General features: G+C 40.7%; 2 protein-coding genes across 2 annotated transcripts; one reads left to right on the plus strand and one right to left on the minus strand.

Annotated features, from left to right (window-relative positions):
* The first annotated feature begins 49 nt into the window (after positions 1-49).
* Positions 50-13546, plus strand: Pic (piccolo). Its single transcript, XM_064049259.1, has 10 exons — positions 50-246; positions 300-448; positions 496-758; positions 809-1587; positions 6858-7194; positions 7248-7411; positions 7463-7902; positions 7954-8899; positions 10821-11047; positions 13294-13546. The coding sequence occupies exons 1-10, from the start codon at positions 186-188 to the stop codon at positions 13375-13377; spliced, it is 3450 nt and encodes a 1149-aa protein (XP_063905329.1). The 5' UTR covers positions 50-185; the 3' UTR covers positions 13378-13546.
* On the minus strand, positions 13536-17438 carry LOC135124298 (nuclear pore complex protein Nup133). Its single transcript, XM_064049260.1, has 7 exons — positions 17246-17438; positions 17073-17200; positions 16490-17025; positions 15004-16377; positions 14796-14942; positions 14548-14749; positions 13536-14493 (listed from the first exon to the last, which is right to left on the minus strand). Exons 1-7 carry the CDS (start codon positions 17353-17355, stop codon positions 13568-13570), a joined length of 3423 nt encoding a protein of 1140 aa, XP_063905330.1. The 5' UTR covers positions 17356-17438; the 3' UTR covers positions 13536-13567.
* Between the last annotated feature and the right edge of the window lie 82 nt (positions 17439-17520).

Below are 17520 nucleotides of genomic sequence, written 5' to 3' on the forward strand. Positions count from 1 at the left end.
GTTATTGCTTGTTTTGTTGGATTATGATCCGTAGTGCTTGGGACATACGACCGTCGCTTTAGTTCTTTCGCGTTGCATGGTTGGTGCAACTTCGTTTCTAACCTCGTGCGGGATTGTGGATTTTTCAATGTTATTTTGTGACAATTAAATAATTTTAAGCATCGAATTGTGAACAATTCATCGAAATGGCTAACCATTACGTCGTTACGGCCCACAAGCCGACGGCCGTAACAGCCTGTGTCACAGGTAAACCCCCCAGTCCGCGGAAACTCCATCAATAACATAACCTTTCTCCACAGGCAATTTTACTTTGCCAGGGGATTTAAACCTAATCGTGGCGAAGAACACCCGATTGGAAATATACTTAGTCACTCCGGAAGGCTTGCGGCCTGTCAAAGAAGTGGGGCTGTATGGGAAAGTAGCTGTGATGAAACTCTTTCGGCCACAAGTGAGTGTTGACACTGTGAGATTGTGCGTCTTACTTTTTGTCCGCAGCACGAGAAGAAAGATTTACTCTTTATCGTTACTATGCGCTACAATGCGATGATTTTGGAGTGCGTGAATGATGGAGACAACTTGGATATTATTACGAAAGCACATGGGAATGTCGCCGACAAAATTGGAAAACCGTCGGAAACGGGGATTCTGGCTGTAATTGATCCGAAAGCCCGTGTAATCGGGCTGCGGTTGTACGACGGTTTGTTCAAGATAATTCCTTTAGAGAAAGACAACTCAGAACTGAAAGCTTCAAATATTAGGTGACTACTCAATCTGACTAATGCGCACCAAATTACGTTAAAAATTTCAGAATCGACGAGTTACAAGTTCACGATGTGGAATTTCTGCACGGTTGTGCAAATCCCACTTTAATTTTAATCCATCAAGACGTGAACGGTCGGCATGTGAAAACCCACGAAATTTCTCTTCGTGAAAAGGAGTTTGTTAAAGTGCCGTGGCGACAAGATAACGTCGAAACCGAAGCCTCCATGATCATACCGGTGCCGTCCCCGCTAGGGGGCGCCATCATCATAGGTCAAGAAAGCATTCTTTACCACGACGGTATGACCTCAGTTGTGGTGGCTCCTTCGGTAATCAAACAAAGCACCATCGTGTGCTACGCTAAAGTGGATCCCGGCGGCCTGCGCTACCTCCTCGGGGACATGGCGGGGCACCTGTTCATGTTGTTCCTCGAGGTGGAAAATCGCGGCGAGGGAAACGACGCAGTCAAAGACTTGAAAGTGGAGTTGTTGGGGGAAATTGCGACTCCCGAATGTATAACGTACTTAGATAATGGGGTTTTGTTTATTGGGTCGAGAATGGGGGATTCTCAGCTGGTGAAATTGACCACAAAGCCAAACGACAGCGGGTCGTACGTCACCGTGATGGAGTCGTTCACGAATTTGGCGCCTATTTTGGATATGTGTGTGGTTGATTTGGAGAGGCAGGGGCAAGGGCAGCTGGTTACCTGTTCGGGGGCTTTCAAGGAGGGGTCGTTGAGGATTATTAGGAATGGGATTGGGATTCAGGAGCACGCGTCGATCGATTTGCCAGGGATTAAGGGCATGTGGGCGTTGCAAGTGGCTTCAGGTGAGTGTTCATTCTCTAAACATAAGTGACATAAGAATGAAAGAAGGTTGGTATAATAACAAATTCCCCTATATTATTTTTAAAGAAATGTTATTAGCGTTGGCGGCACTGACAACTTTTTTAATCAAGTGACTAGGGCGCTTAAACGTCATTTTAAATATGTCATTCATGTCATTATAAGTGCACCATACGGTGGTTCACCCTGATGGAATTCAAACGAATTTTTTGTTTTTGGCTGAGCCAATTGTGAATTATTGTCTAGCATGACAAGAATTCGCTCCTGATTTTCCCAAATATGCAGAATTTAGATTAGCAGCTAGAATATTTATGGTGTTTAAGATCCCAAGTTATATTCTTATTAAAACATTTGGGGGCCTCGAGAAGGTTTGGCATTAAAAAAAAAAAAAAACCGTTGGGACCTTCGAGAAGGTTTCACATTAAAAAAAAAAAACAGTTGGGACCTCCGAGAACATTTCACATTAAAAAAAAGACATTCAGCGCTCCCGAGAAGGTTTTATATTTTTAAAAAAGACAGTTGGACCCCCGAGAAAGTTTTACATTTTTAAAAAAGATAGTTGGGCCCCCGAGAAGGTTTCACATTGAAAAAAAAAAAACATTTGGGCCCCCGAGAAGGTTTTACATCTTTAAAAAAGACAGTTGAGACCCCCGAGAAGGTTTCACATTAAAAAAAAAGACATTCGGCGGCCCCGAGAAGGTTTTACATTAAAAAAAAAAACAATTGGGACCCCCGAGAAGGTGTCACATTAAAAACAAAATACATTTGGGGCCCCCGAGAAGGTTTCTCGTTCTTAAAAAAAAGCCATTTGCCCCCCCGGGAAGGTTTTACATTTTTAACAAAGATAGTTGGGACCCCCGAGGTTTCATTAAAAAAAAGACATTCGGCGTCCCCGAGAAAGTTTTACATTTTTAAAAAGACAGTAGGGCCCCCGAGAAGGTTTCACATTGAAAAAAAAAAACATTGGGGCCCCCGAGAAGGTTTTACATTAAAAAAAAAACAATTGGGACCCCCGAGAAGGTTTCACATTAAAAACAAAATACATTTGGGGCCCCCGAGAAGGTTTCTCGTTCTTAAAAAAAGCCATTTGGCCCCCCGAGAAGGTTTTACATTTTTAACAAAGACAGTTCGGACCCCGAGGTTTCACTAAAAAAAAGACATTCGGCGTCCCCGAGAAGGTTTTACATTTTTTAAAAAGACAGTTGAGCCCCCGAGAAGGTTTCAAATAAAAAAAAAAGACATTCGGCGCCCCCGAGAAGGTTTTACAATAAAAACAAAAAAAAAACAGTTGAGACCCCCGAGAAGGTTTCACATTAAAAAAAAAAAAAATACAATTGCGGCCCCCGAGAAGGTTTCACATTCTTTAAAAAAAGCCATTTGGCGCCCCCGAGAAGGTTTTATATTTTTAACAAAGACAGTTGGGACCCCCAAGGTTTCACTAAAAAAAAAGACATTCGGGGACCCCGAGAAGGTTTTACATTTTTTAAAAAGACAGTTGGGATCCCGGAGAAGGTTTCACTTAAAAAAAAGATATTTGGGGCCCCCGAGAAGGTTTTAAATTTTTAAAAAATACAGTTGGGACCCTCGAGAAGATTTCAATTCTAAAAAACCATTTGGCGCCCCCAAGGAGGTTTTACATTTTTAAAAGAGACAATTGGTACCCCCGGGAAGGTTTCACATTCTTAAAAAATATATTTGGAGGCCCCCGAGAAATAAAAATTTGTTATGGCGTCATAAACATAGATAATACACAATGCGACAGAAAAAGAAAAAAAAAAACTGAAAGGCCAAGTTTGGAATCGAACCCGCGACGTCCGGCCCGCATTCCTGACTCGCAAAGATGGATCATTTTAAATTCTACATGGTGAGTCATCAGAATCTGACAACGGACTGTCAGTCAGTAGCGTAACATGCACACTTCAGAAGGGGGATGGTTGTTTTTTAAATTTATTTTGTTTTTTTTTTTTTTTAAATGGCAAACAATAATACAGGGAAACTACTTTTTTCATACTCTAGGGCATGAAATGTCGAGAAAATGTAAAAGTGGTCATCCCTCCGATGAACTCAGGAAGTGAAAAGGTACCTACCCACATACACAATTTTTAATTTCATTGGCTTAATTTATAGGATAAAAAGTGGATTTCATATTGATAACTAGTGGAATCTAAGATTATTTTATTCACTGTGAGATGAAGATTGAATTTTATTTTGTTAAGATGTTGAAATTAAAAAAACTTCGAAGTGGCCCCGCCGACCCACCCGATTTCTTTCTCGATCACTTATTTTATTGGACGAAAAGTGGATTTTATATTGATAAATTGTGAAATCCAACAAAAAACTACCACCCACCTCCACTTTTGAATTTCATTGGTTTATTTTATTTAGTGTGAAATGAAAATTGAATTTTATTTTGTTAAGTGTTCGAATCTACGATTAAGAAAAACTTCGAAGTGGCCTCGCCCACCCACCCGGTTTTCTTCTCGATCACTCATTTTATTGGACGAAAAGTGGATTTTATATTATTAAATAGTGAAATCTAAACAAAAAATGTAAAACTAATCCCACCCACTTCCATTTTTGAATTTCATTGGCTTACTTTATTGGACGAAAACTAGATCTTATTTTGATAAATACTGAAACTTATACAAAATAGGTAAAACTAATCCCACCCATCTCCACTTGTGAATTTCATTGATTTGTTTTATTTACTGTGAGATGAAGATAGAATTTTATTTTGTCAAGTATTCGAATCTGCGATTGAAAAAAAAATTCAAAGTGGTCCCGCCCACCCACCCGGTTTTCATCTAGATCACTCATTTTATTGGTTGAAAAGTGGATTTTATATTGCTAAATCGTGAAATCTAAACAAAAAAGGTAAAATTAATTCCACCCATATCCACGTTTGAATTTCATTGGTTTATTTTATTTACTGTGAAATGAAGATTGAATTTTATTTTGTCAAGTTTCGAATCTGCGATTGAACAAAAAACCTCAAAGTGGCCCCGCCCACCCACCCGGTTTTCATCTCGGGCACTTATTTTATTGAACGAAAAGTGGATTTTATATTGATAAATAGTGAAATCCAAACAAAAAAGATAAAATTATCCCACCCACCTCCACTTTTGAATTTCATTGGTTTATTTACTGTGAGATGAAGATGGAATTTTATTTTGCCAAGTTGTCAAAATGTTTAAAAAAAACTTCGAAGTAGCCCCGCCCACCCACCCGCTTACTTCTCGATCACTCATTTTATGGGACGAAAAGGGAGGGTATTTTATATTGGTAAATAGTGAAATTTAAACGAAAAAGGTAAAACTAATTCACTTTTGCATTTCATTGGTTTATTTTATTTACTGTGAGATGAAGACAGAATTTTATTTTGTCAAGTGTTCGAATCTTCAAAGTGACCCCGCCCACCCACCCGGTTTTCATTTTGATCACTTATTTTATTGGACGAAAAGTGGATTTTATATTGAAAAATAGTGAAATCCAAACAAAAAAGGTAAAATCAATCCCACCCATTTCCACGTTTGAATTTCATTGGTTTACTTTATTTACTGTGAGATGAAGATTGAATTTTATTTTGTTAAGTTTCGAATCTGGGATTGAAAAAAAAACTTCAAAGTGGCCCCGCCCACCCACCCGGTTTTCATCTGGTGCACTTATTTTATTGGACGAAAAGTGGATTTTATATTGATAAATAGTGAAATCCAGACAAAAAAGGTAAAATTATCCCACCCACCTCCACTTTTGAATTTCATTGGTTTATTTATTGTGAGGTGAAGATGGAATTTTATTTTGCCAAGTTGTCAAAATGTTTTAAAAAACTTCGAAGTGTCCCGCCCACCCACCTGCTTACTTCTCGATCACTCATTTTATTGGACGAAAAGGGAGGGTATTTTATATTGATAAATAGTGAAATTTAAACGAAAAAGGTAAATCTAATCCACTTTTGCATTTCATTGGCTTACTTCATTGGACGAAAACTAGATTTTATATCGATAAATATTGAAATCTAAACAAAATAGGTAAAACTAATCTCATCCATCTCCACTTTTGAATTTCATTGGTTTATTATATTCACTGTGAGATGAAGACAGAATTTTATTTTGTCAAGTGTTCGAATCTTCAAAGTGGCCCCGCCCATCCACCCGGTTTTCATTTTGATCACTTATTTTATTGGACGAAAAGTGGATTTTATATTGATAAATAGTGAAACCTAAACAAAAAAGGTAAAACTAATGCCACCCATCTCCACTTTTGGATTTCATTGGTTTACTTTACCACTTTTGGATTTTATTGGTTTACTTTATTTACTCTGAGATAAAGATTCAATTTTATTTTGTCAAGTGTTCGAATTTACGATTAAAAACACTTCAAAGTGGCCCCTCCCACCCACCCGGTTTTCTTTTCGACCACTCATTTTATAGGACCAAAAGTGCATTTTATATTACCAGATAGTGAAATCCAAACAAAAAAGCTAAAACTAATCCCACCCATCACAACTTTTGAATTTCATTGGCATATTATTTTGGACGAAAAGTGGATTTTATATCGATAAATAGTGGACCCTAAACAAAAAAGGTAAAACTAATCCTACCCATCTCTATGTTTGAATTTCAATGGTTAATTTTATTTACTGTGTGATGAAGATTGCATTTTATTTTGTCAAGTGTTCGAATCTACGATTAAAAAAAACTTCAAAGTGGCCCCGCCCACCCACCCGGTTTTCTCTCAATCACTCATGTTATTGGATGAAAAATGGGTTTTATATTGATAAATAGTGGAATCTAAACAAAAAAGGTAAAACTAATCCCACCCACTTCCACGTTTGGAATTTCATTGGTTTATTTTATTTACTGTGAGGGGAAGATTGAATTTTATTTTGTCAAGTTGTCGAAATACTTAAAAAACTTCGAAGTGGTGATAAATCCTAAAACAAATGTTTCGTCATTATTATCTTATTTACAAAACCTAAGATCAGTTGACATAACCTATAATTTTAGAACAATGATAGGCTATGCTCTGGTATATTCTGTGCGAAAAACAATTTCTCTAACCCTAAATAACTCCCTAAGGTACACTCCGATTTTTGAAAATTTGACATTGCTTGTCACACATGAAAAATAATAGTGGGCGGCCAATCACAAGCGAGTGCAAGCGCCACGTTATGCAGTGACAACTTGTGATTGGTTGATTAATACGATTACTGGAGAAAACGACATGGGGTTAAAACTGAGTTTAACAATTTCAGACGGTCGTTTGGACAACACTCTGGTTCTCGCGTTCGTCGGCCAGACTCGAATTTTAAGTCTAAATGGTGAAGAGGTGGAAGAAACAGACATTTCGGGTTTTGCTTCCGACCAACAGACTTTCTACTGCGGCAATGTTATTCACGAGCAAATTATTCAGGTGACACCCCTTTCAGCTAGGTTAGTGTCAGCTCAAAATAAAACGTTATTATCCGAGTGGAAGCCACCTAGCGACAAAAACATAGGAGTAGTAGCATGCAACAATACACAAATAGTTGTTTCCACTGGTTCAATCTTGTATTATATAGAAATTCATCAAAACGAGCTCATAATGAAAGGGTAATAAAATCACGCACGTGAATAAAACTGAGTTTTAAAAAACTTTGTCGCAGGACGACCACTTTGGACGTGGAAGTAGCTTGTTTAGATATCAGTCCGTTGGGTGAAGGTGCTGTCGGTTCGGAATTCATAGCGGTAGGTTTGTGGACTGACATCACGGCGCGAATTTTGCGCATTCCGGACATGTCCGAAGCAACCAAAGAGTATTTAGGAGGAGGTACAATGACCACGTGCCGGTAAAACTGTACTCACTTTGTATTGATTGCAGAAATCATACCTAGGTCAGTTCTCATGACCTGTTTCGAAGGTCACAACTACCTGTTATGTGCCTTGGGAGACGGATCAATGTACTATTTTGTTTTTCACAAAGATACGGGAACTCTGAGTGATAAGAAACGCGTCACTTTGGGCACGCAGCCGACAGTTCTGAGAACTTTCAGGTCGTTGAGTACCACGAACGTGTTCGCTTGCTCGGACAGACCCACGGTGATTTACTCGTCAAACCACAAACTCGTCTTTTCAAATGTCAACATGAAAGAAGTCAATCACATGTGTTCGCTCAACGCTGAAGCGTACCCAGACAGTTTGGCCTTGGCTACGGATTGTTCGGTGACGATTGGAACAATCGACGAAATACAGAAGTTGCATATACGGACGGTGCCTTTGCAGGAGTCGCCGAGGAGGATAGCGTATCAGGAGGACTCGCAGGTGGGTGAAACTACTCACTATTTTATTATTTGTAATCATTTGTAATAATAGACGTTTGGAGTCCTCACCGCGCGCATCGACATTCAAGATTCTACCGGCTTGAACCCGGCGCGACCGAGCGCCTCAACAATGGCGCAGTCGGTGACCGCCTCCAGCAGCGTGGGGTCACTCTCGATGACAAAGTCGAGCAGCAGCACCCTGATCGGCGGCAACATCATCCCCGACTATGGTCAAGAAGTCGAGGTCCACAATTTGCTCATCATCGATCAACACACCTTCGAGGTCTTGCACGCCCACCAGCTCATGCAACAAGAATACGCCATGTCGCTCATCTCCACGAATCGACTAGGCTCGGACATGAACGAATACTACGTCGTGGGAACCGCCATCGTCAACCCCGAAGAGTCCGAACCGAAACAAGGTCGCATCCTCATTTTCCACTGGAACGACAACAAACTCACCCAAATCTCCGAAAAGGAAATCAAAGGGGCGTGTTTCTCGCTGGCCGAGTTCAACGGCAAACTCCTCGCGAGCATCAACAGCACAGTGAGGCTATTCGAATGGACCGTCGAGAAGGAGCTGAGGCTCGAGTGCTCCCACTTCAACAATATACTCACGCTGTATCTGAAAACGAAGGGGGATTTCATTCTCCTGGGGGACCTCATGCGGAGCATGACGCTATTGCAGTACAAAACGATGGAAGGAAGTTTCGAGGAGATCGCCAGGGACTTCAACCCCAACTGGATGACGGCCGTGGAGATTCTCGACGACGATATTTTCCTGGGGGCCGAGAATTCGTTCAACATTTTCGTGTGTCAGAAAGACAGCGCGGCCACGACTGACGAGGAGAGGTCGCAGATGCATGAAGTGGGGCAGTTTCACGTCGGGGACATGATCAACATGTTCAGGCACGGGTCGCTGGTTATGCAGAATTTGGGGGAGACGTCGACGCCGACTACGGGGTGTGTGCTCTTCGGAACGGTAGGGGGCGCCATAGGTAAGAACTTAAGTATGGTGTGGTTATCTAACCAAGATTTTTTTTGTTGGTTTCATTGTTGGTCTTAAAGAGCGTGCGCAAGCAGTGTTGCCAGACGTAGCGACATTCCGCTACCGGTAGCGGAATTTTGACCACAGCGCAAAAAACCTGGAAATGTAGCGGAATTTTTTTGAGTAACTGGAGGCAAATACACAAGTTATTACGGGCGTGTGGCGGCAAATTTAAAATTATGGCAGTCAACAAGAGAACAAAATTTTAATAAAAACTATGCAGCGGCATCAGAGTCAATTTCATTCTAGAGTACAACAAGAATAGTAAAATACCCATCGGCGTTGTAGCACGAGCGGAGTTTGGGGCTCCAGGTCGTGGCTGTTCTCTTACCCACGACAGTGATTTTATCTATCGCAAGCACTGTCGCCCAGCACCCCAAGAGTGTCTAGACGAGCAAGTCGTTACGTCGTAACCTGCATCTTTTGTGCAGGTGGTGCGATAAATCCCGCCAGCTCGACTAGGAACCGCGCCCTCCGCTTCTGCCAAGTGTTTCTGCGTTATTTAACCTCAATTCCATTTAAATGTTCAGTTTCTATGATTCTGACATTAAACTACAACTGAACAACTGTTAAGGTTTCAAAAAGAGCAATAAACAACATTTAAATTCGTCATTTACATAAAAAAAAAACTAGCAGAGATTTATAAAAAGAAAAGATCTGATGTAAAATAAAACTTGTGCAGACAAAAATATTACGTGAGGTTAGAAACTGCAGAGTATGAAAGTTTACATTCAATTTAAATTATACAGCACAGAAAATTATTAAAGTTAAAATTGTAAGATAGAGAAAAATTGCATGAGGTGAAAATTGCAAAGCTAGCAAATTTACATCTGATTAATATTTGACACACTTTATCAATTCAAACAAAGAATTTACATTACGTTAAATTATGCCACACTTTATCAACTATTCAAACAAAGAATTTCTATGATGTTACATTATGCCATGATCTAAGTGGTTGGTTACTTAAAACAATTTCTTTTGAGGGTTTATATCGTGGACCGTTTATCGCAAACAAAACACATGATAAATAATCACAAAATGCATCAGGCGTTGCGAGGAAAACTCCTCGATGATGTAGTTATCCACGGTTGCGAGGAAAATGCGTCTCGGTGATGTGATGATGGTAACGATGATAACTGTCTAAGGAGACAAATCTTTAATCCCCCGTCAGTCCACGATTAACCGAGTCCTGACTAAACGAATCTCATGAAAACTCCTGTAAGTGTTTTTCTAAACACTTTCCTGATTGTTAAATTGCATTAAACTAGTTAACAATCAAACTCCTAACATGAACTGTGAATTTACAAACGATGAATTAAATTTACACGTGTTCCGATTAGAACGCCGCAAGAATTAGCTACGCCTGTTACGATTAATTGTCGTTACACAAAGGCTTCCTCCCTTTTATTAACTCCCAACCCAACTAAATTAACCTAGTCAACTTACCGCGTCTTTTCACCATGCTTTCACACAGAGAACCAAACCAACAATGTCAGGGTCGCGACCCCCTCCCTCTCTACAAAGCAAGCCGCCATCTTCTCGCGCTACCAACCCTCTAACTAAAATTTCAAGCAGAACTGCACACTACCCAAAAAGCGTTAACGTGCACATGGTTGCTTATGTTTAACGATTTTTTTTTTTAAATTCAAATTATTCAAATGTGATTTCGCGCTGTTGTCAATTATTTCAGCGCGAAAATGTTATTTTGAAAAGCAGATGTAAACTTAGACATTTCTTTTATTTTACCCCACCCACGTGATGGTTGCCTGCAGCGGCCTGTAGCGGAGTTTTACCAATTAACTCTGGCAACACTGTGCCCAAGAAACGTACTATTTTTTTTTTTTTTGGAAAACTAATTGACGTTTTAGGTCTGGTGACGCAAATCAGCTCAGATTTCTACGACTTTCTCCTGGAGTTACAAAACAAACTCGCCACTGTCATAAAGTCAGTGGGTAAAATTGAACACTCTCATTGGAGGGCGTTCAACACAGATATCAAAACAGAGGCTAGTGAGGGTTTCATAGATGGGGATTTGATAGAGAGCTTTTTGGATTTATCGCATGATAAAATGAAGGAAGTGGCTGAAGGTCTGCAGGTAAGGACTTAACATACTTTGGGAAATCTTTTTACGGTGTCCATGAATGAATAAATTTTATTCACAATCGGTCAGTGATGTGAAACTTTCAAACTTTTTAAAAGTTTGGAAGTGAGCTATTACATACTTCATTTCAAGCTCAAGGGTGGAAAGTGACATATGTCACTTTTCTGTCACTTTCCACCCAAGAGGTGGAAGTGAATGTCACTTTCGACCCTAAAACGTTACGTATGTGTAATTCATGGCAGATGGAAATCAGCGGTTATAAATGTAAGGGGACCCTGTGGTCAAGACTTTGTCACCATAACGATTTTAACTGTGTTTTAAGTTTCTTGTTGTTAAAAGATAGCTATGTATATTAAGAAAAAACAACGTAAAATATAAACCCCGCCCACCCGCCCTATCTCTATTCTGATGATGTTTTTTTATTCGTCGTGAGCCAATGGGGCGGAGCTTAACTGCAAAATCCTTATTTCTCAACGAGAAATTAAAAACATGTTTTTGAGTATCGTGTTGTTCAAAGAATACTACTCCTATTTATTATTAAGAAAAAAAAAAGAGCCGAAGATTAGGCCCCATCCATACCCGCCTCGATCTCAATTCTCAATTGTGATGAATTTTTCATTCGTTGTCAGATCGAGGGGCGGGGTTTAATTGCAAGATTCATATTTACCATTTTAAACATGTTTTATGTTTCTTCTTCTGAAACGACGACTACGTATATTAAGGAAAAGGCAAAATATAAGTCCCGCCCTATCTCAATTGTGATGATTTTTTTTTTAGTCGTCGAGAGCCAAAGTAGAGGAATTTAATTGTAAAATTCTTATAATTTGTCTACAAGAAATTACCATGTAAGACATGTTTTTGAGTATCGTGTCTTTCAAAGAAACCTATGTATATTACGAAAAAATTAAAGCCAAAGATTAGGCCGCAGCCATACCTGCCTTGATTTAAATGATAATTAAGTTTTTATTCGTTGGCAGACCTAGGGGCGGAGTCTAATTACATACCCCATATTTCCTTACAAATGTTTACCATTTTAAACGTGTTTTAACTTTCTAGGAATAAAAGAAATCATCACAATTTTATATTTATATTTTTCCCTTCTTTCTTAATGTACATAGTATTCTTTGAACAACACATTACTCCAAAACATGTTTTTAATTTCTTGTAAAGAAATAGGAATTTTGCAGTTAAGCTCCGCCCCCTTAGTTCACAGAGAATAAAAAAAAATCAGCACAATTGAGATAGAGCGGGTGGGCGGGCTTACAGTATTACTTTTTGTTTTAATATGTGTAGACTTCTTTTCACAACATGAAACTTAACACATGTTTAAAATGAAAAATGTGTATAAGGAAATATCGATTTTGCAATTAGGCTCCGCCCCATAATTGCAATGTCTATATTTCGTTGCAAAAATGTACGACTTTAGCTATATTTTAAGTTTCTTGTTGTGAAAAGATGGCTATGTATGTTAAGAAAAAAAAGCAAAATATAAGCCCCGCCCACCCGCCTTATCTCAATTCTGATGATGTTTTTTTATTCGTCGTGAGCCAAGGAGGTGGAGCTTAACTGCAAAATCCTTATTTTTCAACGAGAAATTAAAAACATGTTTTTGAATCGTGTTATTCAAAGCAACCTATCTATATTACCAAAAAATTAAAGCCCCACCCATACCTGCCCCGATCTAAATAGTAATGAAGTTTTCTTTCGTTAGCAGACCTAGGGGCGGAGTCTAATTGCAAAATCCATATTTCGTTAAAAAAAATACCATTTTAAACGTGTTTTAAGTTTCGGAGAATAAAAAAAATCATCACAATTGAGATGGGGTGGGTGGGCGGGGTTATATTTTGCCTTTTTTTCTTACTGTACTTGGTATTATTTGAATAACACGATACTCAAAAACATGTTTTTAATTTCTTGTAAAGAAATAAGTATTTTGCAGTTAAGCTCCGCCCACTTGCTTCACCGTGAATAAAAAAAATCATTACAATTGAGATAGGGTGGGTGGGAGGGTTTAAATTTTTCCCCCATTTTATTTCACATTATTATCACCGTCCATTACGTTGAGTTTGACGTTTGTCAATGTTAAAAAGTTGAATTTGATTAGCAATTTGAGGGATAAATCTATTTAAACGATTGTGAATAAAATAGTATTTAAACCTCGGCAAAAGTACCATTACCAGTATACTATATAAAAGCAGTCGATGCGCTAGTTCCGGGGATTAATCTTTGTATTGTCACAGATGACTGGCGAAGGAGGGATGAAACAAGAGTGTACCGTGGACGATCTAGTAAAAATGGTGGAAGATTTAACAAGGATCCATTAACTTTGTTTTCGTGTGCACAATTTTTGTTTGTGCCCAAAACCGGGATCTAAGAGATAACCTTTTTTAGTATTGCGCAAAAATACGACTTGTGTTTCTCAATAATCACATACAGTGTAATTATAAATTTTGGCCAATCCGTTAGAAATATAACAATATACTTTATACAAAACTACTTTATTGAAAAAAAACATCATTCCACACTTTGACTCCTATAAATATGTTCATAACCTGCTTTAATCAAAAACTGGAAACTAGTGTTATTTTGGAAGTCTTTCAACGAGTCGTCGTCTAGCAACGTGTCTAGGGGCGGCAGCAAGTTCCAGCTGTCGCCGTTCAAAACCATGGCCAAATCCACCAGTTTGAAGAACAACTTATTTTGCAAAATCTCCAAAGGGGAGTCTAGGTTTTGGTGGTCCCACATGTCCCTTAAGAGCGCGTACCGCCATATCTTCAGCGACATCTCTTGTCTAAGCTCTTCGTCGTCGATAAACGCCAACAAATCGAGGGCTTTCTTGAATTCCAACTCCGCGGCTTCTTTATATTCTTTACAAATGAATAAATGGATCAAATCTTTAGGCGAAATCACCCGAATGTGGACGGTGTCATAACCAAACTGTTGCAAAACGTAGTCAGGCACGTCCTCTTGATAGCTGATTAAATCCAACCTCCCCTCCACGTTTCGTAAATAGTCGTCCGAATCGTGACTGCCCGACGCCAGTTTGGCCAACTTGCACAAACTATACATCGTTTTTTGTCGGGTGACCGACTCGGCTTCGTCCGTCGCCAACTTGCGCAAAGTATCCGCCGCTTGGTTGTACTTTTTGTCGAAAATCTCCTGCATCCACGACAACGACGGGTGATCCGAAAGGAAAGTCGCCAACTTTTCGATGTTCTTAGTTTTCCCGACGTGCTTGCACATGTCGATCAGTTTTCCTTGCTTGTTTTCTTTGAGGAACCAGTTATACACGAATTCGGAAAAGCCGTCGTTGCCGAACCTTTCCAAATAGTCGTCGAGACGCCGTTGGTTGCCTGTGGCTTCGCAAATTGTCATTAGTGTCTCGAAATCTAGGTACTTTTCGGCGAGTTTTGCGGAACTTTCCCATCGTTTTTCCTGAACTGTGGATAAAAATGGTTATTTTTGACCTCGCGGAGTAAGTGTGCGTCACTTACGGAACGGCTTCATAAATTTGTGACGATCGGCACAGTACTGTTTGTATAGAATGGCTTCAAGGGGGGTGCCTTTGATGCTCTCCAGGTGGCTTTTGCGCCCGTCTAAAATTATATCGGTGACGGCGACCAGTTGATCGAATAAGTTGTTCTTTAAACGGTCATTATTGGTTAAAATAATTCCGTAATTGTAGGTGTGATGATGCTAAAATCTTTGTTTAGTGCTTAGTTTTGCGAAATTAATTAGTTACCATTTGTGACAGTGAATTGAAGAGACCATCGGAGCCACTTGACGCAGTCCAGGGTAGAAAATCCGGCGCGATTACAGTCACGGTTTCCGATGGCTTGTAGTTCGTCAAGTTTTGTTCCCTATATTTGACCACGTCCATCAACATCCCCTAATCAACAAACAGTTTACACTCGTTATTTTCATACAGCTTTGAAAGTCTAGAAACTCACCAAGACTATTTCGTTTGTATCGTGGATAACCTCGACAATCTGCGCCGGAGTCATATTCGAGTGCGAAATATCCTCGCAATAATTCACCAATTCTTGTACCCCTTTATGCACCTGGGTGATCTCCCGGAAGAACACATCTTGAAAAGTCAACCCGTTCTCGGGTCTTGTGTCAGACTCGGCCACCGCCTTTTCGATCGCCTTTTCCAAAATATTGTTATTGGCCATGTTTTTGAACGTGATCGCGGCCACGATTTTCTCCGCCAGCTCCCCCAGGACGTACACCGTCGCCATGGTGGTGCTCCGAATCGTGGACGCCCCCAGCTGTTTCCACAGCCCCGAGTCTTTCAAAAACTTCATGTACAAAGCGTGCGCTTTTTGCTTATCCTCGAGCTGGTGCAGCACTTGCATCGAGTACGAACTGCCGAGACCCAGCGGCGTGTCTTTGTTCCACCGCGGGTCACCTGCGGGAACGTCGTCGACGAGATCTTTGCACATCATCACCACGACTTTATCCATGAGAAGATCGATTCCTGGAACTTTAGCGGTGTCGGGTGGGAATAGCTCATACAGGATGTCTTTATAGGCGTCTTCTTGGTTCTTGATGTAGAAAATAAAAGCGGCTTTTAATTGGCTTAAAGTGTCTTTACAAGCGTTCGAGATTTCCTCCGGGTCCATATTATAAATCGAGAGATTATTGACGACCATGCTTTCGTTGAAGGACGTTTCTGCCGGGGTGTTCGCACCTGCCACGCTCAAGTTCAGCTCGTTCGCCATTTCGTTACTCGAGATGGCGACGAGGCCGTGATTGCGCGAAAAAAATATGGCAGTGTTTACGCAAACGGACCCCGCTAAGAGAAAATCTTGGGGGGTGTTGAACTCTAGAATATCTGGTTCTTCATGGGGTTTGATAACAGTGATGGATTTCTGGTTGTATAAGTAGGCGTGGGTTCCACACAAGAGGAATCTGTATGACAAATAGTCGCCGGTGTTGCTTTCGCGGTATAAATCTGTCATTTTTAACATTAGGAAGTCTTTGATGTTTGTCGGAGTTTGGTTGGTATTAGTTTGGAAACTAATCATGGCGTAGTGGACTCTAGGGGAGATGGGGATGTTAACAGCGGCTGCTAGAACGATAACGCCGTCTTTATCTGACTGAATATCCAGAAGCCAGGTGTCGATTTCGGTTTGATCCCCCACACAGTTCTCCCAGAGGGCGCTGCGAAAACTATCACGCACCATTCGGTTGAGTTCGACGACGAAAATTAATTCTTCAGTGTCGTTTTTCGACACTTGCCATTTTTGTAGGTTGTGGTCTGCTAAGACGTAAACCGCCCAGGTGTCGCCACTGGGTACGCTCAACACCCGCACAATGCCCTAATCCACAAATTCAAAGAAATAATATATGAACGTTATACACCAGTCATAAGTCAGGACGGTTTCAAACATATAACTAAATATAAATAAAAAGTAAGCGTTTGTAACTTACACTTTCTGCTGAATTCTCGCTCGCAATCGGCCCGAAAATCAAACTCGACATCCTTTTACTAATCCCTCCCAGCCACCCCGTCGGTATTCGCAAGGTTTTACACTTCAAAGTGTTCCTACCCCCCGATAACTGTGGTTGTATTAGCACCACCGTGCACGTCGTCGTGGCTAAAACGCACCCCAACCCCTCTATGTCAGTCAAACTGTCGCATTCTTGCCCTTGCAGACTGACATGTTGCTCCACTGACACCCCCTCGTGCACAATGGCCGGCCAATACCGCACCACCCCTTCTGGAGATACCGCAATACACGACGGCGTAGTCGAGCCCGAACTCACGAAAACGGACACGAGTTCGGCCCGGTGCGCCAAGTCGCTTTGGGGCAGCTGCAGCTCGAAGCATTGGTTCAAGAGGCTCTTTTTTGAAGGGGTGTCAGTCAAAACGGGGCTTTGGCGGTACTGCCAGATGAGGAGGCGGCGGCCGCACACCACCCAAGCGTAGCCGTGCTTGGAAATGCGGGCCGAGACAACCGTACTTCCTACGACAAAACTGTAGTTGCATTGAAGACTAGACAGAGTGACTTACGGTCAGCAAAAGTTAACGCTTCTGTAATTAATACCGGCAGAGGTTGTCCAAAGCGCTCGACGTAGTTGTACGGTGTTGATAATATTATTTGGACTGACTGTGTGGATTTTCCTGAAACGCTGAAACGACTGAAACCGGGTTAGTAAAGTTAGGTTAGGTTGGTGTTCACTTACGATGATTTGCGAAAGCTTGATTGCAGGACTCTTTTGGTGCTCAGGCTGGCGCGGGGGCGCGGTGAAAACGGACTTTTGGGTAGAAGGGGCGAGTTAAAACTTCGATCCATTTCGAATTTTTAAATCAACAAAAAACAGAAAATCGAGTTTGAATGAAACAACGATGACATTAGCTGCGCATGGCTGCCACCACAACGGGTCAAATTTGTCAATTTTTATTTTATCATTATTTAATCAAATTGTGGATGTGTCGCCTTATTAATATAACACTGGGT

This window comes from Zophobas morio, unplaced genomic scaffold (genome assembly GCF_036711695.1).
Source record: "Zophobas morio isolate AGI-343-1 ecotype UQ-CSIRO unplaced genomic scaffold, CSIRO_AGI_Zmor_V1 ptg000007l, whole genome shotgun sequence".
Classification (NCBI taxonomy): domain Eukaryota; kingdom Metazoa; phylum Arthropoda; class Insecta; order Coleoptera; family Tenebrionidae; genus Zophobas; species Zophobas morio.

Excerpts from the sequence above, each read along its gene's own strand:
- Pic (XM_064049259.1), top strand. The coding sequence starts at position 186 with ATGGCTAACCATTACGTCGTTACGGCCCACAAGCCGACGGCCGTAACA. Across the intron at positions 759-808 it reads CTGAAAGCTTCAAATATTAG|AATCGACGAGTTACAAGTTC; the intron begins GTGACTACTCAA and ends TAAAAATTTCAG. Across the intron at positions 8,900-10,820 it reads AACGGTAGGGGGCGCCATAG|GTCTGGTGACGCAAATCAGC; the intron begins GTAAGAACTTAA and ends TTGACGTTTTAG.
- LOC135124298 (XM_064049260.1), bottom strand. The coding sequence starts at position 17,355 with ATGGATCGAAGTTTTAACTCGCCCCTTCTACCCAAAAGTCCGTTTTCA. Across the intron at positions 17,026-17,072 it reads AGCGTTAACTTTTGCTGACC|GAAGTACGGTTGTCTCGGCC; the intron begins GTAAGTCACTCT and ends GTTTTGTCGTAG. Across the intron at positions 14,943-15,003 it reads ATACAAACGAAATAGTCTTG|GGGATGTTGATGGACGTGGT; the intron begins GTGAGTTTCTAG and ends TTTGTTGATTAG.